Source organism: Mytilus trossulus, chromosome 1 (genome assembly GCF_036588685.1).
Source record: "Mytilus trossulus isolate FHL-02 chromosome 1, PNRI_Mtr1.1.1.hap1, whole genome shotgun sequence".
NCBI lineage: Eukaryota > Metazoa > Mollusca > Bivalvia > Mytilida > Mytilidae > Mytilus > Mytilus trossulus.
In genome coordinates this window covers 83,432,913-83,458,883 of record NC_086373.1, presented here as the reverse complement: position 1 = coordinate 83,458,883, position 25,971 = coordinate 83,432,913, and the positions used below count along the sequence as shown (strand labels likewise).

The following is a 25,971-nucleotide window of genomic DNA, read 5'->3' as shown; positions in this document are numbered from 1 at the left end:
ATTCCAAAACTAATTTCAATTAAAATATTCTAATGGAGTTTGCAACAATTACTACTCATTTAAATACATCATAAAATATTAAGATGTAAAAAAACTGCTTGTTATCACTGAATGGTAAAGATTATTTAAATTTATCAGTTGGTAGTAAAAAGTGAATATACATTGTATATTGTATATAACAAAGATTTAAGTTGATTCTGGACAAAGAAAGATAACTCCAATTAAAATAAATTCTTGCAGATATTTCTTGCTTACTATACTGGACAAAGAAAGATAACTCTTAATTAAAAAAAAATTTGCTATTTCACAATATTGTGAAATTAGATATTTCTTGCCATTGCACAATACTGTGCAATTGAAAAGACTTGCTATTGCACAATACTTAATATAATAATTTTAGATCCTGATTTGGACCAACTTGAAAACTGGGCCCATAATCAAAAATCTAAGTACATGTTTAGATTCAGCATATCAAAGAGGCCCAAGATTTTAATTTTTGTTAAAATCAAACTTAGTTTAATTTTAGACCCTTTGCACTTTAATTTAGACCTATTTTAAAACTGGACCAAAAATTAAGAATCTACATACACAGTTAGATTTGGCATATCAAAGAACCCCAATTATTCAATTTTTGATGAAATCAAACAATGTTTAATTTTGGACCTCGGATTTAGACCAACTTGAAAACTGGGCCAATAATAAAAAATCTAAGTACATTTTTAGATTCAGCATATCAAAGAACCCAAAGGTTTCAATTTTTGTTAAAATCAAACTAAGTTTAATTTTGGACCCTTTGGACCTTAATGTAGACCAATTTGAAAACGGGACCAAAAATTAAGAATCTACATACACAGTTAGATTCGGCATATTAAAGAACCCCAATTATTCAATTTTGATGAAATCAAACAAAATTTAATTTTGGACCCTTTGGGCCCCTTTTTCCTTTACTGTTGGGACCAAAACTCCCAAAATCAATACCAACCTTCCATTATAGTCATAAACCTTGTGTTTAAATTTCATAGATTTCTATTTACTTATACTAACGCTATGGTGCGAAAACCAAGAAAAATGCTTATTTGGGTCGCTTTTTGGCCCCTAATTCCTAAACTGTTGGGACCGAAACTCCCAAAATCAATACCAACCTTCCTTTTGTGGTCATAAACATTGTGTTTAAATTTCATTGATTTCTATTCACTTGAACTAAAGTTATTGTGCGAAAACCAAGAATAATGCTTATTTGAGCCCTTTTTTGGCCCCTAATTCCTAAACTGTTGAAACCAAAACTCCCAAAATCAATCCCAACCTTTCTTTTGTGGTCATAAACCTTGTGTTAAAATTTCATAGATTTCTAATCACTTTTACTAAAGTTAGAGTGCGAAAACTAAAAGTATTTGGACGACGACGACGACGCCAACGCCAACGCCAACGTGATAGCAATATACGACGAAAATTTTTTCAAAATTTGCGGTCGTATAAAAAGGAGCAGAAGAATTGCCGGAAAACGATAAAGCAATCTATGTCAAACAAGTTAACCGTTATGTATTGCATCAAAACTCTCGGCACTCTGCATCTAGAAAAAGTTTCCGTTAAAAATGTCACATAGTAACCAACAATTTTTTTTTATTATTCAAAATCACCTTGTGATTGCAGAACCTGTTACATTGGCTTGTATACACATACATCATGTGTGAACGTTATTCGACAACGTTAGGAACGATAACTCGTGGCGTAACGTCATTCGGTATCGTGTTACCTTAACGTTCTCAAATACTATTAATAAATAAATAAAATGTTATAAGACATTTACAAATGACTTATTATTATACATGTAAAAGATTTATAAAAAGAAAAATGGGGGTCCATGGGGAAAAATTTTCAAGGCATTCAAATGGATAAAACCAGAGGTTTCTGAAAATCTGACAAAAATCAAAAACATGACAAGCAGACATCCTTAATGAAAATCCAGGTTTTTAATTATTCTAGCACATTTTTAAAAATGTTTACCACAATAATTTATGTCACGTAATTTAATTAGCGATCATGATCCATTGGACAATTAGTTGATAGTTGGTGTTGTTATGCCACTTTTGGGATCTGAATTGTTTGGTGAATGATCGACGGTTGGTGTTTTCATGCCACTTTTGGGATCCGTGAATTTTTGGTGATTGATGGACTTTTGGCGTTTTCATGCCACTTTTGGGATCCGTGATTTGTTTGGTGATTGATCAACTGTTCCGTGTTTTCTAACCACTTTTTGGCTTGTTGAATCAGTGAATACATTATCAAGCATTGCTTTCTGGCCATATAACATACGGAGCAAAGGAATCTGGAGGGATTATTTACTCAAAAGGAAACTTCAGAGTCAAACAAATGGCAATAAACTGTCTCGTCTATCCCAAATTCATGTATTTGTTTTTGATGTTATATTTGTTATTTTCGTGGGATTTTGTCTGATGCTTGGTCTGTTTCTTTGTTTGTTACATTTTAGTGTTGTGTTGTTGTTCTCCTCTGATATTACATGCGTTTCCCTCGGTTTTAGTTTGTTACCCCAATTTTGTTTTTTATACGAGTTTTGAACAGAGGTATACTACTGTTGCCTTTATTTTTTTGTCTGGTCATGCGAGTCAAAAAGCCCCAAGATTACTGGACAAACACCAACAATCATTAAAAGGTGGCCATAATAACTACTATAAGACATATATTGATAAAAGTGTTTTATTACCATTGCTTTGTTTTTAGCAATGTAAAACACCTAGTAGTTCAACCAGAATGCTCAATTTATACTAGAAGTATAACAAATACACATTAACAACACATTAATAATAATAATAATGAAATACAATAAAAATATGATATTCCAAATATTCTTAATAAATAAAGCTTGAAATAAAGAAATGGACTACTACCATGATTTTATAAACTGTGAACTCTGGTTGATAATAATGTTCGCATAACATGCCTTTCAAACACATAGGATATTTTTCTCTCAGTATCAAAACAAATATTCATCATACCAACATATACACAACCATTCACCCATGTTCATTCACAATCAGATAACCTCTAAAAATACAGATACAAAAACAGACAATTTGATTTGACACAACACAATTTGCAGGTTTTCCCCATGGATTATGTCCCCTAGTAAAACTTGATCACATTATTATAAAGTCTGCCATACAGCGATGAAGAGAAGATGGAATTTAAAATTGTCCTAAAATCTTCTTTCCTATAACTCATCGTGGTCATGTTCATCCTGAAATAAAATAAGACATTTAATTAAATAGTTTTCATAACTTAATATTCTGACTGAATAAGTTGGACATATCAAAGTGCCAATGAATTTGGTTAATAATTGTTATGAATCCAAACAGGTTCGATGCTCACTTATTTAGCAAAACTTCATTTTTTTCACCTTGTATACATGAAATCTATAAATAATGACTGACAATAGCTGTCTAATCTACTATTGAAACTTTTTAAGAGACAAATATTTCTCTAAAAATAATAACTACATTCCATTAGAAATTTAAAAACAATTACAAATTTAGTAACCTTAAAATGAATTACTTGTTTTTATACCACAGTTAAAATGTCTGAACAATTTAACCGCTCTACCAATTGTTTGCCCAGTCACACAGCTTGCTTGTTTAAAATTGTTATAAATTTGTGTTTTTTGGACCTTTTAAAACTAACTATGCAATATGGGTTTGCTCATTTTAGGAGGCTGTACAGGGACCTATAGTTAACTTCTGTTATCTGGTCTCTGGTGGAGTGCTGTCTCATTGGCAATCCAAACCCATCTCATTTTTACATCTTGATAAAATTGGGGATTTACCAAATATTACAAGAGAGTGTGAGTGATTTTGTGGATTTTTTATCAGTTTACTTACTTTGTCTTCTTCTCCAGCATCATCATCTTCTTCCTCTTCCTCTTCATCTCCACCTTCTTTCTTATTTTTATCTGAAGATTAAAAAACAAGTTTACATATTTTGGTTTAATTAACACATGTTGCACACAAAGAAATAGTGTAGTTTCAAAGTGTAATTTTTGCATTTGATAAGCAACATAAAAAGTTCATAAATTGAAAAGGGACTATTAAGATTATATTTGTAAATAAAAATGCATTCATTCAAAAATTAAGTTTTGAGGATCAACCCTATTTCTGAGTATTTTAAATAATCAGCTGTGCGTCTTCGTAATCAAAGTATGTCATAATCATTGATTTGCTCAGGAAGAGATTTCAAGTGTAATGCATTATCCTACAAATTCATGCATACCTTCTTCCTCTTTTCGTTTTTTGTCTTCTTCCTCTCGTACTTTTCTTTCTTCCTCATCTTGTTTATCTTTCATTGTTTTTTCTGCATCTTTTGTTTTTTCCCATAATTCTTTTCCTACTTCTTCAGCTTTACTTTCATCATCAGTTATTAAAATGTTGTCAAAAATGGTACCTGATTTCACCTGGAAGTAAAAAAAAAAAACACCATTTAAACAATTGTGCACAAGCTGTTGTGTTTTGCCTGATTTGCAAAGTATGATTGAACTTGTATTGAAACTTTAACTCTAGCTTTTATCAATGGTAAATGTTGTAGTTAACTTGCATGTTCTATTAATTATTTTAACTTCCAAAAGCTCAGCATACAAATATCTTTTTTTCATCTCTTGATCTTTATTTTTTTTGCAAGACATTTGTATCTATCCTGACACCATTTTCACAACAATAAAAATATCAAAAATTTAAATTTTATAAGAAAGTAAAAGAACGACAACTCTAGCTATAATTAACACATTATCTCCCTTACCTGCCATAAATCAAATCCTACTGCTCCAATATCTGTATATTTATATAAATCTTTATCCTCTACATATTCTGGGTTATCAATTTCTGGGTGAACCCATTTTCCTTTATAAGCTGGGTTGTCGATTTGTTTTGGTTTCCATTCTCCCTAAAAAGATGAAAAACATAATGTCACTTGATTGCTAACATGTATATATTCTAAAACATATTTCACACTTAAGTAGTGAAAGTTCTTTTTTATTTTACATAATCCATCTGTCTTATTAAATCAGTGAAATAAATGGTATATGTATATATCATATCATTGTCAGATGTATGTAATTATACTTAAAACAGCAGTAGTAAAAAAAAGATGTACTTAAAAATCTTATTTAAAAAAAAATTAATTGTCATCTTTTTTCCTTAAATAATGAATCTTCAATTAAATCTAATAAAACCAAGTATTCTCTACCTCATTTACAAAAAAAAACACAGCTTTTTGAAACATTCACTTGCCATTTTTTTTTAAAGTTTAACTGTTACTCAATGTTTTAATTAAACAGCTACATACATCAAGGAGTTTATTGTCTTGTGTAAAAAAGATTCCATGATACACATAACAAAAAACAAGTACATATATAACATGACTTTACAAATCTTAATTATAGCCTACCTTGTAGTCTGGGTTATCAATTTGTGGTGGTTCCCATTCTCCGTCCATTTCATCATCCCAATCATCAGGTTTTTTGGCATCTGGGTCTGGGATATGTTCTGGCTTGTCCCAGTCTTCTGGTTTTTTGTCTGCTGGGTCATCAATTTTCTCATTTTCATCCCAATCATCAGGTTTCTTTGCTTCTGGATCCTATCAAAATTATAAAAAATATTGTATATTTTTATTACATGTTCTCGAAATAATACCAGTCTAAACTCCAGCACAAAAAAAAGCATGTCCTGAATGGATCTGCGAAACATATATATGCACTATGGAATGTGTTTATTATAAAATCATGATATAAATAGTATTTTAAATCTTGTATTTCTTACCATCAAACACACAATTTAATTTCTAAAGAAAAAAACTATGGATTGATATCATAGCAAATTATGAGGCTGAAATCAATTTTGAAGAAACTTTAAAAACCACTTTTTATATTGGCGACATTCTTATAAATATAAAACCTGAGAAAAACAATAAGTTTATTTCAATACAAACCTTAATTTTTTTGGGTACAAGGAAATCCCAATCATCTTCCATAGTACCACTCTCAGCTTTAACATTATCGATTTTAACTTCATATGTGTTGTCTGGTCTTACTATTAATGTGTATAAATGGGTGAACACATCGTCCTGAAATTAGATAAATAGATTATCATTATTTAAATTAAGGGTAAAATTTATGTTTGTTAGACCATCTTATCAATGTTTCCTCATATGCAAGCATACTGCATCTCATCTGTCCCCATTTCCATTCCCAATTTTATGAGATCTTTTCCGGTTTACTCAACACAGATAAATGTACATAAAACAGTCAAATTGTCTGAATTTTTGTTGTAAAACACAAAATGACCATCAACAACTGAATAGATAAACAAGCTATAGAAAATAGTTTCTTATATATTTTTTTGACAGTGGAATTCACAAAACTGTTGTCATCCTGAACATTTCCCCCACTACCAGAAGTCATTATTTTGTGGGACTAAATTGAAGGTTTATTTGAATGTTTTTTGTTGTTGTTTTTTCTGTATATGTAACTTGATTTGCTTTTTAACACAGCTTTAATCCAATCAATCTATCGAGGTTGCTTTTCTTAAATTCAAGATTGCCCCATCTGCAAAATTATAGCATACACCTGTAACATGTCTAATCATCAATAGAAATCTAATGTACCTTGCATCTGATTTCCTTTTTCGTTAAAAGATTCTTTCCTTTGTAGGTGAAAATCACATGTACTTTTTTGGTTCCTGGTCCACATATGTCAGGGCCTGGAAACAATTAATTCAAATAAATATCTATCATAATCTCAATTTAGTCCAATACCAATACATTTAGTACTATCTGAACTGAACATTGCAAGCCTAGGGAGGGATCCTTACTTAAGAAATTGTACATCAATTTGATTATATCAAGAGGATCTAATTCAAAAGTTAGTTTATTATTTTGAAAATACTTTAGTTTTCAAATAACTAGTTAAAATACAAAAAAATATCACCTTTTCTTTGAGTTTGATGATAGCATTTAACACTTTAAAAAGTAGTTTTCGTTTAAAATTATCAGAACCTCAGGTTAATAAGAAAACCATGCACTGTAATCAACAATATCAGGTTGGGAAAAATCAGTTATATAAGGTATACAAGAAAAATAATGATCAAAACCTTGTTTTTTTTTACTTACCAAACATGATGAGATATGGAGAATCTCCATGGAGATTTTTCTGGTCAACATCACTTGGATAAAGTTTCATGTATCCTCCACCACAATCAATGTTCTGTTCATGTTTGACAGTGAACTGGATAACTAAAGTCTTTCCCTCATTGCTGATTGGCTTCTCTAGTTTGCTGGAAATTCCATAAAACTTTGCATCCTGGGATGTTTGAATACCTGTAAAATTAAAATTTACTAAATAAATTCAAAATCGTTTTCTAACTTTCGTTGGATCAAGTGGTGCAAATATCTAGCCCAGACCCTGATCTATCATTAAGGATGTACACCTCTGAGGAGCCAAAAATTTCTAGAACTAAACTTTTTTTCTTAACCTGATTTTTAGGTTTATAAGACTGTAACAAAACAATTGGTGAAGAAAAAATCATATGGTGGTGTGTTTCTTTTTTTGCTACGGCCCTTTGAAAATGCCCAATTTTGATGATTTTCTCACTTTTCATCGATTTTTACATATTTTTGTGCTATTATCGTGAAAAAAATCACAGTTTCACAATTAAACTTTTTTTCATACTTTCCATAAAGATGAAGTGGACCAATCTGAATAAATTTAACTTACAAAAACTATAGGTAGGTGTTAATATAAGAAAGTTTTATCATATTTTGATGCTTTTTTGTGTAAAATTTACCATACTGCCAATTTTGTATTTTTATGATTTTTCTCATTTTAAAGAACAAAATGCATATTAATTCAACTTTTTTGTTATAAATGATTGAAAAAATACATATCTAAGAAATTTGAAAAGACCAAAATGAGATGGGATGTATATTATTCTTGTAAACTCATTTTTTGTGTCCCTCACCCATTTTCTCAAAATTTTGACTAAAAATACTGACTTGAATGGTCATAAAATTTGAAAACTGGATTATTCAAAAACCGTTCATGGTCAATACACAATTTTTTCACAGAGTTATGTTTGATTATAATATTTTTACAATTCATTGATATTTTCCACTTCTATCATATGTTTTGGAAATAATTTAAGAACGAGATTTCAACGAGACTGAACGAGACTGAAAAGTCAGAAGAATACATCCTTAAGAGTGATATATTGGTTTTTTTTTTATTTTAATATTTTAATTATAAACACAAAATCCATTTACATTCAACCATAATTTTTTTCTTCTATATGCAATATACATGCTTAATATGCCTACCTTTGTCTAGATCTTCATCTCCATAAAATTTCCCAGCAGTCCATTCAAATTTGCCTTGATCTGCTCCCTTAGCAGTAGATTCAACCCATCTGTCGGTCCAACCAGCTTAAAAAAAGATAAATAAATTAATATGTTACAAGACAACAACATGCAATTTTGGCAAAGATCAACGATATTGATTGAGATAGCAACCCTCAAGAGTCGAATTTAAGGGAAGGGCAGTTCCCCTTTTGATGGAAAAGTTTTGCTGATTATATAGGGAATCACTGAAGCATGACTAAAAGAATGAGCATTCAAGACATCTGGGATTACAAAAAGGAAATAGAAAAGGCTAACTCTGACGGTCTAGTATTATTATTGACATGTAATAAAGCAAAATTGTGTTTTACACAAGCTACTGACATGACTGATATGACTGAGCCAGTCTAAATATCCCAATTTCCCCAACTCTGCAACAGACAAGCACCTTGTACTAAATTATTTAATTAAACAAAGGCAATTAATATCATTAGACTGATCTATGATATTTCTTAAGAATGCAGTGTTGAAGTAATCGACGAAAATAATTCACTATTTTGACAGTTTAGGATAAATTTTGTATGTTTTTCTCACATGTGCACACCGTCTCTCAAAAGTTATAAAAAAAGGTTGTAAACTCACCACTGGAGAAACCCTCTTGGAAATAAACAGTTGGGTCTGACAGTGCTACGCCGAAAACGGCGACAAGCAACAGGAAAGTTCTCATTATTCGACGATGTTCCAATATGATCCAGTAAGATGTTCACTTCTCTGATGTTTGTATTTCCAGTGAGAAGATGCCGGGACACACGTGACAGGCCAGATGGAAGATTGTCATTGGATATATATTTACCTCGGTGGACCAATCGATTTGTACCACGCGCCCGGCTATCTACGTCAATCTATTCCTGTTGCATTCGGCTGTTTCCGTGCCACGGATATTTATAATATCCAATCCGATTTTGACAGCAGAAAAAGGGGGGATAGGCTGACACGAAAACACGAGCTAATCATACCTACTTAATAGTTTGAGCTTATAGCAAGAAATGTGAGAGAGAAAAAAATATCACACTAAACTTGTTAGAAGTGTCTTGCCGGAACGTAATAAAGCAAAACACGACAAGATGAAAATGGTTTTATAACCAAAAAAAAAGGAAAAAAATAAATGATAAATATATGAATAATTGAAACTCCGAGAATTGAAAGTTTTGTAAGTGCTAGAAACATGCCTTCTTTCATTTTTAACCAATACCATTATTTTGTTAATCTGTATCCATGCTGATTTGGAATATCTAGGCGGTACGGTAATGATAAAGAAAAGCTGCCAAGGATTTTTAGTCTTGTTTATATTCTAGGTCATTAAAATGTATATATCTCAAATGCATTGGTCGTTAAAATAAGGGGGGGTTTCAAACTCGGACCCCCTTTCCCCTTTCTAGATCCCGACGCCACTTGGTAATAATATAACTTCAAATCCTTATCTTATATGTTCTTCACAAGAAAAAAAAAGTATAATCACCTGCTACTCATTGAAACATATGAAAAAACCAGGGAACATATCATTACATAATTTCATCATAGTTTAGACAAAAAAGAAAAATAGGGGTGCATTCATTCAAAGGTCACATTCTGCAATGTTTGGCCAGTTTGGATAAAAATGATTGGTGTAGTAAAAAAAATCAGTATATATTGGAAAGATTTTTAGAGAAACATGTTAGAAGTTTAAAACGGTCCGATCTTTCAAATATTATTAATATTTGCGTGGATTTTACGATCGATTTGTATGCAATTAAATGGCTGCAAACTTTTCCCTTAAACCATATATTTCATGTGGACATGGACTTAACTGTTGTGTTCCTACAAATTTTACTAAAATCTATACTCATTCACGCAAACACGCATATAGATAGGACTTTAAAGTTTCCTTATCACATGCACACTCTCGTGCATTGGTGGATCTAGGTGGTGGACTGGTGGTGGTGGTGGTAGTGGTGGTGGTGGTGCCGTGGGGGTTGGGGGGTCTAGGGTTCCAACTTTTGTCCCGCCATTCAAATGCATTGATCGTCATAAAAGGTGGGTTCAACGGGTTCAACGGTTTAACCCCTATTAGATCCGCCACTGTGAATTTTGCAGAAAATGTAAGACTTAATCTTGAGTGTAACAAAAACTATTTGAATATTTGCATGTATCTATCAGATAGTAACCTCGTTAGTAGGTGAATGCATTGGATATCTCTTTATGTTTAATATAGTCGTTTGGAGAATTCGATGTTTATGTTGTAGATCTTAGTTTACGAATAGTCAGCACAATCAAGTCCCTACGACCCTACACTTTTTTGACAATTTAATGTTATATGTTGTAACCCCCCCCCCCCCCCCCCCCCCCCACACACACACACACAAGAAACCCGCACAAATCAAACAAATCCAAAGACCCCGACAAAAAAAAAAGGTAAAACAAATGTGATACCGACATCCTGTACACGTGTTTTTAAATAAATGAGAAAATTCGGAGAGATTTTGGTAAGACCGGGATATCCGGACATGCCGGATACATGTGTACTAGCAGCGTAGATACTAGTAGTAGTGTCAATGGTATACATGGTGTACCAATATCATACAGTATTTGATACCATGGTGCAAAAAAAAAACCAAAAAACAACAAGAGCTATATAGCTATTGGAGAAATTTATAAAAAAAACAACACCTAACAGATTATATTATCAAACTTTGCCTTATATCCACAAACTACGGGGGAAATTCAAAACGGGAAGATTCTTATTAAATGAGAATCAAATGACAAAATCAAAAGCTCAAACACATAAAACAAATGGATAACAACTGTCATATTCCTGACTTGTTACAGGTATTTTCTTATCTAGAAAATTGTGGCCAGCTAGCTTAGCATCCCATTTGTTTGACAGTTGGATAAATTTCCATTTTATTGACAATGATGTGTGAACAAAACAAACACCATTAAAAGGTAAAAATGTCAAAATACAGAGGAGTATGTAACAGTCGACATTTCGATTCTGGAGCAAGGCGAATTCATGTGATTAAATTGTTTGTTACACAAGTGTTTGTTAGTGTTTCGGAATGTTTTATTTCTGCATGAACAGTTTTGTTCCTTTTTATCCAAGAATTAAGTTGAACAAAATATATGTATTTAGAAACTACTCCGTTCATCACGGAAAGTATCAATCTAAACCAGAAGTGGCTGTTGTCCGAGATTATATAAAACATTGTGCATGCATATCTAATAGTTGTTATTAATGATTGGTATCTAAGAAATGTCTACACCGAATATATGATGGTCTGGATAGGGGTCCTTAAATTCTCAGGCTAATCAAATTTTTCAAGCCATTTTCTCTATCCTTTATAATTTTTTCCGCTAATCTTTATTCTTTATATTTTGTGCTTCATTATTCTCTAATTTTATTTTTTCAGTACTAGTTTTGTATATTCTCTATTTTTGGACCATTTATCTGTAGTATTAGTCCTTCATTCTCTTATCTGTAAACCCCATTAAGACCCTCGTATATCTCACCCCTTTAATTGTTTCGATTTATCTCTAAGCATATTTGATCAATATTTTATATAAGTCTTGCAGAAAAAGTTCCTAACAGTGTTTGATGCCCGGCGGCCCTTTTTGTGTAAAATTGTCTTAGTTAAAGCTGTCATGATATTTTATTATCATGCATGGCAATACTAAAAAGTAACCTTTTTAAAGTACAATGGGCGTTTATCACAATCTGTCCATCGAAACTTCTCTTCAACTGTGCCGACTTGTCCTACATGTACTATGTATGTATACGGTTTTGCCATATTAATAATTTATCCCTTTACAAGTTTATCCTCTTTTTAATAATGGCAGTCCATATTTCTTGTCCGTATTCCAGTAAGAACCTTTGCAGATCAGTCCTACAACTTGGGGTCTATTTCAACTTTCATCTCGGCCTCAATATACATGAATGAAATATATGCCATTGGACATTAGGCAACGTTTACTCTATCTCCTTTTAATCGCCGTGACAAATACTACGTATACCGATTAAACAGGAATTGTTTCTTCGATGTCGTCTTCTCACTAAAATTGCAGCTGTCTATATATCTAATGAATTTAAGTCCAAAGATAATTTTGTGATTAGTTCGATCTTTATATATAAATAAGAAGATGTGGTATGATTGCCAATACGCGACAACTCTCGACTACCGACCATATGCATACCACATAGCAAGTTGTAAAAGGACCCGAAGTGACAAATGTAAAAAAAAACAAAAAATCAAACGAGAAAACCCCTGGCCTGACAAAATCAGAGAACAAATATATGATATACAGCATGCGCAAAACACGGTAACCACTGATCCTGACTGTGACCTATTAGTACATATGCACATACCGAAAGTGGCGGGTTTAAACACGAGTTATAACTGCGCCAAGCCATCCCTCAGTTTTCCAAGGACATGTATACAAGCTTAAGCCTTTGGTGCCAGAGAATAACACAGTCTGAGTCATGTAGTATTCGCGCGGCGTACCAACTCTCCAACACAAACTATAGCGGGTTTACTTGTGTTCTTACTGTCAGCAAGTATCAAGAACAAAAATGTCATTATTTTGATAAATGAATTGTCGGGATTTCACTTCATCATATTCGTCATCTCTGGATTGAGAGGAGAGATAATTAAATTATATGCAATACACCGTCAGGGACAGACTGGCTCTTTTGATATCATAAAATAAACCATAAAAGATAATATTACTGAGATGGTTTGAGTATAATATGAGATTTTTTTTATATGTGCACATATTTTGGAAAATTAAGTAAATATTGTATCTATCATTCAGTGAAAACTAAGTTACTTGTTGGATTGATATTAAAAAAAGATGTGCAATTCAGTGGCGGGATCAAGAAATTTTCATGATAAAAGGGGATGGGGCAACTGACTACCTAAAAAGGGGTCCGCTATAGTCATGCTTCAGTGATTCCATAAATAACCAACTTTCGTTTTCAACAAAAGTTGGACCGGGCACCTACCACTCTAAAACCGCAATATTATGATAAATTGAATCGTGATTTTTTTCTGGTGATGTTATGCCTCTAAGAAGGTTGAAATCAGTACCCAAAAGAGGGACGAAAGATGCCAAAGGGACAGTCACACTCATAAATCTAAAACAAACTGACAACACCGTCATGGCTGTACCAAAATCATTTTATATTTCACAATAAACAGTCCGTAAATAAAATATATCAAAACAAATATTTTTTAGAAATGAAAAAGGTATGTGGTACCGTTGATTTTTAACATAAATTTCCTAATATTTGTTCTAGGTTTAAGGTTCTCAGTATCAGATTCTGCCAGAGAATATTAAAAAAAAATTAACATCTTTATTATCTAACCATACACTGTTTGAATAAAAAAAAATGACTAGGTATGTATTATATGTGTAAATATACATGTTTTCAAGTTTGATTCAGTCAATTTGAAAAGCTCACTGAAAGATTGTGTTTCTGACTGTAGTTTATTCAAGGATTTGAATACTTTATTACAAAGCCTTAACCGAAATGATATTAAAAAAGAAAGAAAAAAGAAAATTAGGTTTTTTCATTCAGTTCTTCTTAGGCAGTACAAAGTTAACTTATTATCGTTATAAAACTCGTCACGGATCATCGGAATTTGATCACCGCGGAGTGCTCGATCGATTGTTATTTTGTCACGTGATCAAAATAAACCAGCTGTTCAAGATGGCGGCTATCAGGATACACGAACTTTTGTTTATTTTCACATTCTTGTCGTTTACCTCTGCGACAGGAATATTTGATAGGGTCCTAGATGATATAACTACTTGTTCAGACAAATGCTCAAACACATACACGCCACATACTTTTGAAAAGGTAGATACATAAGTTAAATGTTGATAAACCGTTGAACAATGGAGGTATCATGGTTTGTTGATTTGTGGTATTCATCACAAACACTGAAAGAAGAGAAAGTAAAGTTAATATGCATGTTATAAAAGCTGTGAAATACAATCATCTTATTAAAACAGTTGTATCTGTTGTTGACATGGATCAATCATATTTTGATGAGAAAAATAACATGCAATGACCGGTTGGTACCAGTTTGTGTATGATGACCCAATAATTACATGTATAACATAAACAAATATCTTTCGGATGTTTTTTTTAATTAATAGTAGATCATAATAATAGAAGCAAATCTCTTTCCCTTGTTCATTATAAATTGGTCGAGCAACTGCTCCACTTAGTTAATTTATACTGTACTCTGTCGCCTCATCTTTTCTATCTAAATGTTGCTTTCTTTTTTGTATTACCAATTTCGAATCCATGACAAGTGGCCCAACTGGCAAGTCGCCCCACACCTAATCGCCCCACACCTAATCGCCCCACTTTTTTACCAACTCGCCCCACTTTAAAAAAACCGCAGCAACCTGGATAACCAAATCGCCCCACTTGTGAAATGTGTTATATTTAGTAAAGCCAACTCGCCCCACTCATGGAAAAGGATGTTATCCCGTTGTATATAACTTAAATTCCGTGAATATTACTCCTGTCAACTCGCCCCACTAATGGAAAACGATAATATCTAGATTAATATATTATCAACCAGGATGAATGTAGTAATGCCAGCTCGCCCCACTTATGGAAAAAGATGTTATTCCGTGAATATTACTCCTGCCATTGTATATAAGTTAAATTCCGTGAATATTACTCCTGCCAACTCGCCCCACTTATGAAAAAAGATGCTATCCCATTGAAAACCTTATAGAAACTTCTTATATTATTCCTTTTTTTTTAATATAGCAGTAAGAAGTGAGTATTAATATTTCGGTAACGTGAATGTCAACTAGCCAACTTATGAATAGTACAAGTATGAATAGAGTTAAAGGCTACCAACTAGCCCCACTTACGAATTTTGATACCAAGCCATAAATGTCTCATTATACGACCGCAAATTTTGAAAAAATTTTCGTCGTATATTGCTATCACGTTGTCGTCGTCGTCGTCATCGTCGTCGTCGTCGTCGTCCGAATACTTTTAGTTTTCGCACTCTTACTTTAGTAAAAGTGAATAGAAATCTATGAAATTTTAACACAAGGTTTATGACCATAAAAGGAAGGCTGGTATTGATTTTGGGAGTTTTGGTCCCAACATTTTAGGAATTAGGGGCCAAAAAGGGCCCAAATAAGCAATTTCTTGGTTTTCGCACTATAACTTTAGTTTAAGTTAATAGAAATCTATGAAATTTTGACACAAGGTTTATGACCACAAAAGAAAGGTTGGGATTGATTTTGGGAGTTTTGGTTTCAACAGTTTAGGAATTAGGGGCCAAAAAAGGGCCCAAATAAGCATTATTCTTGGTTTTCGCACAATAACTTTAGTTAAAGTAAATAGAAATCAATGAAATTTAAACACAATGTTTATGGCCACAAAAGGAAGGTTGGTATTGATTTTGGGAGTTTTGGTCCCAACAGTTAAGGAAAAAGGGGCCCAAAGGGTCCAAAATTAAACTTTGTTTGATTTCATCAAAATTGAATAATTGGGGTTCTTTAATATGCCGAATCTAACTGTGTATGTAGGTTCTTAATTTTTGGTCCCGTTTTCAAATTGGTCTACATTAAGGTCCAAAGGGTCCAAAATTAAACTTAGTTTGATTTTAACAAAAATTGAAACCTTGGGGTTCTTTGATATGCTGAATCTAAAAATGTACTTAGATTTTTGATTATTGGCCCAGTTTTCAAGTTGGCCCAAATCGAGGTCCAAAATTAAACATTGTTTGATTTCATCAAAAATTGAATAATTGGGGTTCTTTGATATGCCAAATCTAACTGTGTATGTAGATTCTTAATTTTTGGTCCAGTTTTAAAATTGGTCTAAATTAAAGTGCAAAGGGTCCAAAATTAAACTAAGTTTGATTTTAACAAAAATTAAATTCTTGGGCCTCTTTGATATGCTGAATCTAAACATGTACTTATATTTTTGATTATGGGCCCAGTTTTCAAGTTGGTCCAAATCAGGATCTAAAATTATTATATTAAGTATTGTGCAATAGCAAGTCTTTTCAATTGCACAGTATTGTGCAATGGCAAGAAATATCTAATTTCACAATATTGTGAAATAGCAATTTTTTTTTTAATTAAGAGTTATCTTTCTTTGTCCAATATAGTAAGCAAGAAATATCTGCAAGAATTTTTTTTAATTGGAGTTATCTTTCTTTGTCCAGAATCAACTTAAATCTTTGTTATATACAATATACAATGTATATTCACTTTTTACTACCAACTGATAAATTTAAATAATCTTTACCATTCAGTGATAACAAGCAGTTTTTTTACATCTTAATATTTTATGATGTATTTAAATGAGTAGTAATTGTTGCAAACTCCATTATAATATTTTAATTGAAATTAGTTTTGGAATAAGGGAAAGGGGGATGTGATTAAAAAATTGGGTTCAATTTTTCTCATTTGAAATTTCATAAATAAAAGAAAATTTCTTCAAACATTTTTTTGAGAGGATTAATATTCAACAGCATAGTGAATTGCTCTAAGAGAAAACAAAAATTTTAAGTTTATTTGAATACATTCATTCTGTGTCAGAAACCTATGCTGTGTCAACTATTTAATCACAATCCAAATTTAGAGCGGAATCCAGCTTGAATGTTGTGTCCATACTTGCCCCAACCGTTCAGGGTTCAACCTCTGCGGTCGTATAAAGCTACGCCCTGCGGAGCATCTGGTTTTTGTTTGATTTCAAACCATATACAAAACTTACCAATCAATTTGTCAACAACAACAAAACCTGTTTTGACTACTTTTACTAACAAAAACACTGTGACGACACACGCTCATGGTAAATGAATGAATAGACATTCTCTTTGATATTTACTTGAAAGAAACATTTGCCTTTCTCTGATTGTTCGTTAGTGTTGAATTATTCTTAATTCAGAGACAAAAGTAATCAATTTGGTAATTGCTAAGATAACAAATTGCTGTTAATTGAAATCCGTTAATTATTATGATATATTGCATTATGATACAATTAACAGGTTTCTTTTTAATTGTTATGCAAATAACTAATCTTTAAAAAATACAGTTATTCTTCAATACGAAAATTATTTTTAGAATTATATAAATAATAGTAATTAAATAAATTTTTGGTTTGTTTGTATTCTGTGTAGATTAGTTTTCATTTAAGTGGGGCGAGTTTTAATTTTTAATTTTATATTAATCTAAATATTACCGTTTCCATTAAGTGGGGCGAGTTGGCAGGAGTAATATTAAACACGATTTAACCAATTTCATATGTGGGGCGATTTTTAAAAAAATGGGGCGAGTTGGTGATCCAGGTTGGGGCGTTTTTTTTTCAAGTGGGGCGAGTTGGTGAAAAAGTGGGGCGATTAGGTGTGGGGCGACTTGCCAGTGGGGCGACTTGTCCTGCTTCCCCAATTTCCAGGTCATGCATGTACAAAAGTAACATTGTACTTCTTTTTCTACCCCTTATTTGGTTGACTATCCTGAATGTCCTGTCACTGTTTGGTGTGCACTTGCAAACTTAACAAGTTCAAAAATATAATTTTAATAAAAAGGAAATATTTTGTGCTGTACAAATGTACATAACAGTTATCATGTTTATACATGGTGCAAATAAGAACATGGGACTTGAAATTTAATGTGCTTGCAGTAGTCTCTTGAACAAGTCAAGACTTTCTGCAGCTGTCACGAGGCAGGTAAGGTGTTTTAAGTGAAATCAGGGACGTATATAAAAGTCCTTGGTGAAATTAATAAAATTGATACTTTTAAAAAACTAAAAAAACTATAAAAAAAACTGGTTTAATATGAAACCATTGACTTGTAATCAATTGCAAAGGCTTCAGGGTGTGTTATTATATGAGTATGATTAATGTCGATTAAATATTGACAATATTTATAAACTTGTTATCAAAGTTATTTAAAAAACTATTTATTCACAACATGTACATGTAATTGTTAAGCATGTTTAACCTTAAGATATATCTTTTTTAAGAGTAATTACAGATTAGGTCAGACTACTTGGAGCAATTTTTTGACATGTGAAAACTTATTGTGTTTTAAACTTCAGGGTAAACAATTTGAAAATCTGTAAACAAGTCACTTCCTTATATCAAAGACTAATCCTCTTCTGTCTGTTTTTTTAATGCATTGTCATAAGCTGTAAATGAAGGATTATTAGCCCAATAAAAGAGGATTATCTAAAAGATAAACTCCATAATGATAAAACATCATAAGTATAAAGGAAAATGTTGAAAGTTAAAAACGTTTTTGAAAAATGAGAAGAAAAAAAATTTCAAAAATGTTTATGAGTTCTCTGACTGGCTAAGAGGGTGCCCTCTCCATTCACGCTTTCCCACCACCCCAAAATACCTCCTCAGATTAATATCTAAAAATAATAAAATTTGCTAGTGTAAAAACAATCCGTATTTGTTAACATAATATTGTATTGATTAATCAAACAACACTTACAGTGAAGATTTTTTCCACATCTAAGGTAAAAAAAAATGTATAAATATAGCAATAAAAGCAGATGTGACATTACGATTCATTAGTGAAAACAAACATACAAAGTGAAACATACATTTGTACATTTGATATTCAAATTGCATTGCCTAATCATTTCCACAGTATCATGGTCAAGTTTATAGAAAAAATATATATAACCCACTTAACAGAACAATATATTTATTAAGATTTGTATTTTTCATACAAAGTACTCATAGTTTTATAATTGCCATTGAGAAATCTATCCTCTCAAGACAAAAGGTCAAGGATAGGAACATCTACAGGTCACCTTTATAGTTTATACAGCTTTCAACAATGAGCAAAACCTTAATTGTACAGTTAGCTTACTTAGCTATGAACGGTACATTTACTGGACTGACCAAAATGTGAAATAATTCAACTGAAGAGAAAAACCATGACCTGATTTTATACTTATAGTCCTGTCGACAAAAAAGGTCAATGATTGTTGAGACATATATTCTTTACTCAAATGATAAAATATAAAAAGTACACCTTATTATCTAAATGGCTAAACCAGTGAAAAATCATTCATGTTATTGTTTGAATATCCTATGATTTCTGTAAAGAAAAGTGTCTAAATATATGTATTTTTTTCTATTTCAGAGCTATTTAGTAGATGTATGTAAAAGAGGATGTAGATTTTTTACCATTATGGAATTTATTTATAACCATGATAATCTTAATATGACCATGAAAGGTTGCACATCATGTAAGTGAACTGTAAATATGTTGTTCTATATAAATAACAATGTAGACTGTATATTTAGTAACATATGTAATCAATAGTTTAGCAATATGACATGTATGCTGCTTCTGAGTCAATATCAGAAATGACCACTTCTGTTTTGTTGTTTAATATTTTCAAATAAAAAATGCACACATCTTTACATATATTTTATACCGTATAAATTGTATGTCTTTTATCTCCGTTGGTAGAAAGTTTCAATTCATATCAAGATACTAGAAACATTGAGAATCTTGAATTACAAAAAATGTACTAAAAATGTGTAAGTTATTACATCTATTTATTATGAATTGAAAGAGATGACAAGTAGACATCAATGATACAGCAAGCCAACAACACAAAAATTTAATGGACATCTAAGGGTGAAGGTTATGTCTTCCGATTTAGATGAATGTTCACCCTACATATGAAGCCAAAATCCACCTCAAGTCTAATCACTTTGTGAATAAATACAACATAGACCAAAAAGTATCTCCTGCCATAAAAAAAAAAAAACTGTAATTGGCAGACACACCAAGTTACAACAACAACCACTCACAAGGTTTACAATATCTGGATTCTGAGAACTTCAAAATAAATCCAGAAAAAAACATTATATTGGTATAAAATTCAACAAAAACATAGCAACAATTAAAACATCACTTGTTAGTTTGGTAACACAGCATGATAAATATTATAAAAAAGAAAGTCACATTGAATTTCAATCTGAAATAGAATCAGTCTATGATTATGATTGTCACTGAGCATAGTTCCTCCTCTGGATTCAGATTCCGTTCAATGTTTTTCAAAACTAACTTTATATTTTGTTTGACTGTTTCAGCATGTGAAGAAGCCTATAACACAACTGATGAAGAGAGTACCTGTATATTTGGATGTAAAAATCAAGTTCCTCAGTTGAAGAAATTTAATTTTGATGAGGTTAATTTCATGACTTGTTACTCGCTTTCATTTTGTGTAGATGATGTTAAATTGGCTTTTTCCACAATATTTTTGTGAAGATCAAGTTTATAATGAAAATTGGAGAAAAGCATTCTATATTTTGTAAATTATGATCTAAGTGTCCTTTTTTTCATACATACATAAAATGATATGTCTGCAATGAAAAATGTCCATCTTACACAGAGATATTTGTGTTTTATTTGTTTTTATTACGACACTATTTTGTTATATATGAAAGAAAAACTTTAAATATTTGTTATATTACGAAATTCTATTTAATTTATTCAAATCTTTTTTCAGGATCCAATGGATATGATGAACATCCAGTTTATTAATCCATTCATGTATGTACATAACATGTACAGTAATATGGTAGACAAAGTTTGGAATGGTCTTTCTGTCAGGTGGTCATTCTACATGAGGTCAGGTGATGGGTCAGTTATTGTAGTCAAGTCAGAACCACAGTTTACACCAGAATTTGATTCTATTGAAACTGATGATGGTATGTTGAAGTAATTTGATCTCACTTTCCCCATCATATGATAAGCTCCCTCTTGTTTTATAAGCCATTATGGATAATCTATAATTCATGTTGATGGAGTGGCATACTTTCATAGGACAATTTTAAATCTGTTTTCTTCTTTGAAATTACAAATGTACATCTTTTCCAACTTTACATGTGAAAAGAGACTTCAGATTCCCAATTTCTAATATGATTTAGAGGCATTATTGTTGGCTGAGGTATGACAGATTTTCAATTAATTCTTGTGTGAAACCATATTTCCAGCAGAGGATTCAGACTCCATAGAGTCTTTTTTGTGACAAATTTTATAGACAGCAAAACATAAATGAATGTGGTAGCATTAATACATACAGTTACATTTTCTTATTAGATTCACCATTTTACACTTTTTTATTGGGTCTGTTTATGAAAAATTGCCAATGTCAAACTTTGTTTGAAACTGTTAATATTTGTATACTGATGTATTAAAGTTTCATTAGAGAAAAACACATATCACACTGACCATTAAATAATGTTAATTGTTAGGAAAGACATATATCTATAAAAACAAGTTAAGGAAGTTTGCTGCTCAGTTTCAAAATAAATAACTTTCCATAACACTAGTGTATATTGATAGAAGATGAATTGAGGAATATAAAGAGCAAAAAAAATATAGGGGTCCATGTGCTTGTTTTGATATATAAGCCATCATAATTTTGGCGGGAAAATGTTCTCTCTTGATTTTTCATAGCTTAATCATTGACCAGTTAAAGTTCTGAAAAACTTTTAAAAATAAATAAGATTTTATAAGACTTTTACAAATGGCTTATAGATAAACATGTGAAAGATTTATAAAAATAAAAATTGGGTGTCCATGGGCAAAATTTTTTAAGGCATTCAAATGGATAAAACCAGAGGATTTTGAAAAATTGGACCAAAATTCCAAAACATGACAAGCAAATTTTAGAAAAAGTTTAGATAATGCGAAGAGATGGTTCCTTATAAAATTGGGTGTTTTCTACTTTATATTAGAACCCAAAAAAAATGTGAAAACTCAATTATCTACAATCTTTGTGTTTTATATAACAGATTACAACACAGCTCATTATTTGGAGACTAACTTAGAGGAAGTTGACAGATCTGCCACACCTGTCATCAAACGATCCCAGATAATGCCAAGAGAGGACGGTACCCAGTATGCATACAATGTCAATGGTGACAACACTGCTTCTAATGACTGGCTGTCATGTGTATCAAAGAAGACTGGTTTATCTCGAGTTTTTCTGAGCATGCTATTGTTCATGTCCGCCATGATGATGATTTGGTTATGTCTTACTGCAATGGTTACTGCCCCTGACCAGAGAGTACATGCAAATAATCAGGTATGTTTTATAATGAAAGTTGTCATAACAGTCATTTGTTTTGGATACATGCATATATCTGACAAAAGAGTGTGCTGAGATCCTTTTGAAAATGAAGCGATGTTTCTTTTTAAAATATCTTATTATAGCTGTTGATTAAATCTGCATGACTTAGGGAATTTTTTGATTGAGAAGATGATTGAAATATAGGTTAACAGCAGTTTCAAGTTTCAGCATATATTTTTTGGAGTTGCACACGAAATATAAATTTTCTTTTCATTCTATTTGATTTTGTTCTTTAATTTCAGAGACTAAGTATAAATGGTGATCTTGAACATATCAAACAAATGAAGGCATTAGGAATGGAGATGTCATATCCTCAGGTGATCTCAGATGATGCTGGACCACTTCCTGTAAAGGTCAAAGTTCAGAGATTATAATTCAGTCCCAATCAGATAGTATTATGAATTAAAATGTGCATTTGAGATGCAATAAGATATTCAGTTGTATTTTTGAAAGGGAGAACACTTTTCATGTGGGATTTCTAGCTTTTGTCATGTATGATAAACATATTTGACCTTGATGTACTCTACATACCATATTTGAACTTAATGTACTCATCATATTTATTTGTTGTTGTTGTTTCATTAACCACTACATGGGCATTTCAGTTTTTTTTGTGTACATCAGTGCTTTCTTAAAATAAATATATTTTAAAGGTTGAATTTGTGACATTTGTCATACAAACTCTCAAGTCTATTTATTATTTATTGTAAAACTTAATGGTGATTTGTTCCCCCAGATATAGATATTGATGTTTTGCTTAACACTACTGGGAAAAATTTGATAAACTTTTTTTTCAACAAAACAAAAAAAAACACAAAAAAATAATATGCTTAGTTTTGAGCCCATTTATTGATATTAAAATGCTTGACAACATTGTTGTATACAGTTACAACTCATATTTTACATCCTTATTTAAAAGAAAAGAGAATTGCAAGTCTCTCTTAAGGTCAAGTTAGAGTAAATATAATTCATGTTTACATGTACATGTATAATCTCCCAGAAAATATATGTAATTCCTATTAGATCTAAATGAATTGTCCTGATTGATCAGGGGTCATTTGGGTGCAAAAACCTCATTGGAAATTGTGATGTGAAGATGGTTTCAATAGTTTTCATGTATTGATCACCAGATGCTTGACTTAACCTTTAGATTCATGTTTCTTGCAATTATATATAATTAACGTACAATAGAATGTGCTGTTTTTCATTTACATGTAGATATAATATGAATTGTTTTTCTAATTTTTCTTATAGAATTCCATTTTTTGTTTGCATGTGATAATTTGTTTACGTTTGTTATGTTATTATACCATGTTGTATTTAACTTTGATAGTGTTTATGGTAAAAAAATCAATATTAAATGTAAGTTTTATGACTTTAGTATCAGCAATATTCATATCATTATATGTTTTTAAGTTAAATTACAGCTAATAATAGCGTTTAGGATTTGGTGAATTTGGTAATATATTAATTGATTTGGGTGAATTAACAGATATTTTAATGGGAAGTTTGTAATGCATATATTTCTTTTCTCCAATATTAAATTGACAAACTCATAAATGAAATTCATTGAAAATTGTAAATATAGGTCTGTCCCTCTGTGGTACCTTTTGCCCCTCTTTTTTGTCATAGTAATATGCAAAATCTTATCTTAAACCTATAAAATTTATTATTATTAACTTCCATACCATTAAATTCCATTATATATTTATATAATTTATGCCTGCCTATACATAGTTTCTACAATGATTTACTAAGAAAACATATATTTTCTTTGAGCAATGATTTTCAGCAATTGTTTTAAAACACACAAATTATTTAAAATAGTTATGAATGAAAATATAGTAGAATGTTTTGTTTGCTTGGATATTGAATGTTATAATTATTGTGTATCAATATAGTATGTATATTTTTTTTCTCAATGGAAAATGATTTTTACTGTGTAATCAAATTACAATATAATTAGACAAGGGTTGAGAAGTCCCTGATTATGAACCAGTTGTATAGGGTTTTCATGGATAAAGACTTACACTTATACAACATACATGTATAACACATATCATGATGGTATTTTTACAACTAAAAGCACAGAAATATTAGGCATAACTTTCTTTGGACATTCATTGGAAAGTCTATATCATTTCAAATGGGATAATACCGGTATATTGCATGCCATTTTGATTTATGATTGGTATTTAACACCCCTAGTAGCTATATCCTGTCAGCAAGTTTTTATTGCCCAACAAGAACCACAGATTTTCAGCAGGGAAACTTGCAATCCTAGTCAATAAAGATTGAAGTCAACTTACAACCTCAGTGTTGACAGACTAGTAATTGCTGTAGTTGAACTACTTTGGTATAAAAAATAAGAAAATCCCAAGTTGAAAAGAATGGAAAATTATACTTATCATGAAAGGTATTGAAATTATTTGATTTTAATGAAATTCAGTCAAATATTTTTTGCTGATCCCATGTAAAAGCCAGTATTTCTGTGGCATTTTAAATAAGTGGAGAACAGTGTTTCGATGTTAAAAATTGAAATAGTAAAAAAAGAAATGACCATATTTGGATATTGCATTATATTAAGTTTTTATGGAAATTATAAAGTGTTTGCTTTTTGTATTCAAGAGAACCCTTTGTACATCCTAGATGTGAATTTTCTTTTGCCTTTGATATTGTTGTAAGAAAGATAATTGTGTTTTAAGGAGTAAAAACACTCACAAGTTCTACCACGAGTGGTGAAAAACGGGATAAAAACATGGTGAAAATTACATCAGTATTTTGTATCACATAGAGATCATTTGTAATATCTATTGTGTATAAATTTAAATGAGTTTGGTAAAATGTCCTCTTCAATTTAATTTAATTTTTCTTACTTTTCAATTTCAAAGGATAGAACAACCGAAAAAAGAAAAAAAGAAAAGAAAGAGAAATATATTTTAATATTGCAAACTTATTTCATCATGTTGATAATGTGGTAAATTTCAACCAGACTTCAGAACTGGGAGACAAAAATGACCATAAAAAAATTGTTATACAGGATTTTTTATGAGGAAATTTGTGATTATTGAACTTTCTGTTTAAGTTGTCTGACAACTGAAAAGGACAATTTACCAAACAAAACATTATGTAGAGTGAATGATATTAATATTCAATGTTAATGTATATATGTGCGGAGTATTGAGGGTAAACATGTGTGAATGCAATGACTGGATCTGCTAGTTCAGATAGTCTCCTTTTCTGATATATTATAATGCTTTATAAAATGTTATTTTTCTCAATCAATTGAGATGGTATAATTGCTGTGAAATATATTCTGCGATAATATTTTGTAACTATACTGTATAATTTGTGATGGTTTTATGGGAAGAATTTATGAGGTCTGGACT

General features: G+C 31.2%; 2 protein-coding genes across 2 annotated transcripts; one reads left to right on the top strand and one right to left on the bottom strand.

Annotated features, from left to right (window-relative positions):
• Positions 1-2,701: 2,701 nt before the first annotated feature.
• Positions 2,702-9,270, bottom strand: LOC134687436 (calreticulin-like). Its single transcript, XM_063547736.1, has 10 exons — positions 9,034-9,270; positions 8,374-8,478; positions 7,171-7,377; positions 6,667-6,761; positions 5,992-6,126; positions 5,452-5,640; positions 4,804-4,947; positions 4,282-4,462; positions 3,894-3,964; positions 2,702-3,256 (listed from the first exon to the last, which is right to left on the bottom strand). Exons 1-10 carry the CDS (start codon positions 9,116-9,118, stop codon positions 3,230-3,232), a joined length of 1,239 nt encoding a protein of 412 aa, XP_063403806.1. The 5' UTR covers positions 9,119-9,270; the 3' UTR covers positions 2,702-3,229.
• Positions 9,271-14,094: 4,824 nt separating this feature from the next.
• LOC134687429 (transmembrane protein 59-like) lies at positions 14,095-23,368 on the top strand. The gene is made up of 6 exons (XM_063547723.1): positions 14,095-14,284; positions 19,573-19,678; positions 20,535-20,632; positions 20,954-21,155; positions 22,245-22,537; positions 22,825-23,368. Exons 1-6 carry the CDS (start codon positions 14,135-14,137, stop codon positions 22,954-22,956), a joined length of 981 nt encoding a protein of 326 aa, XP_063403793.1. The 5' UTR covers positions 14,095-14,134; the 3' UTR covers positions 22,957-23,368.
• Positions 23,369-25,971: the final 2,603 nt, after the last annotated feature.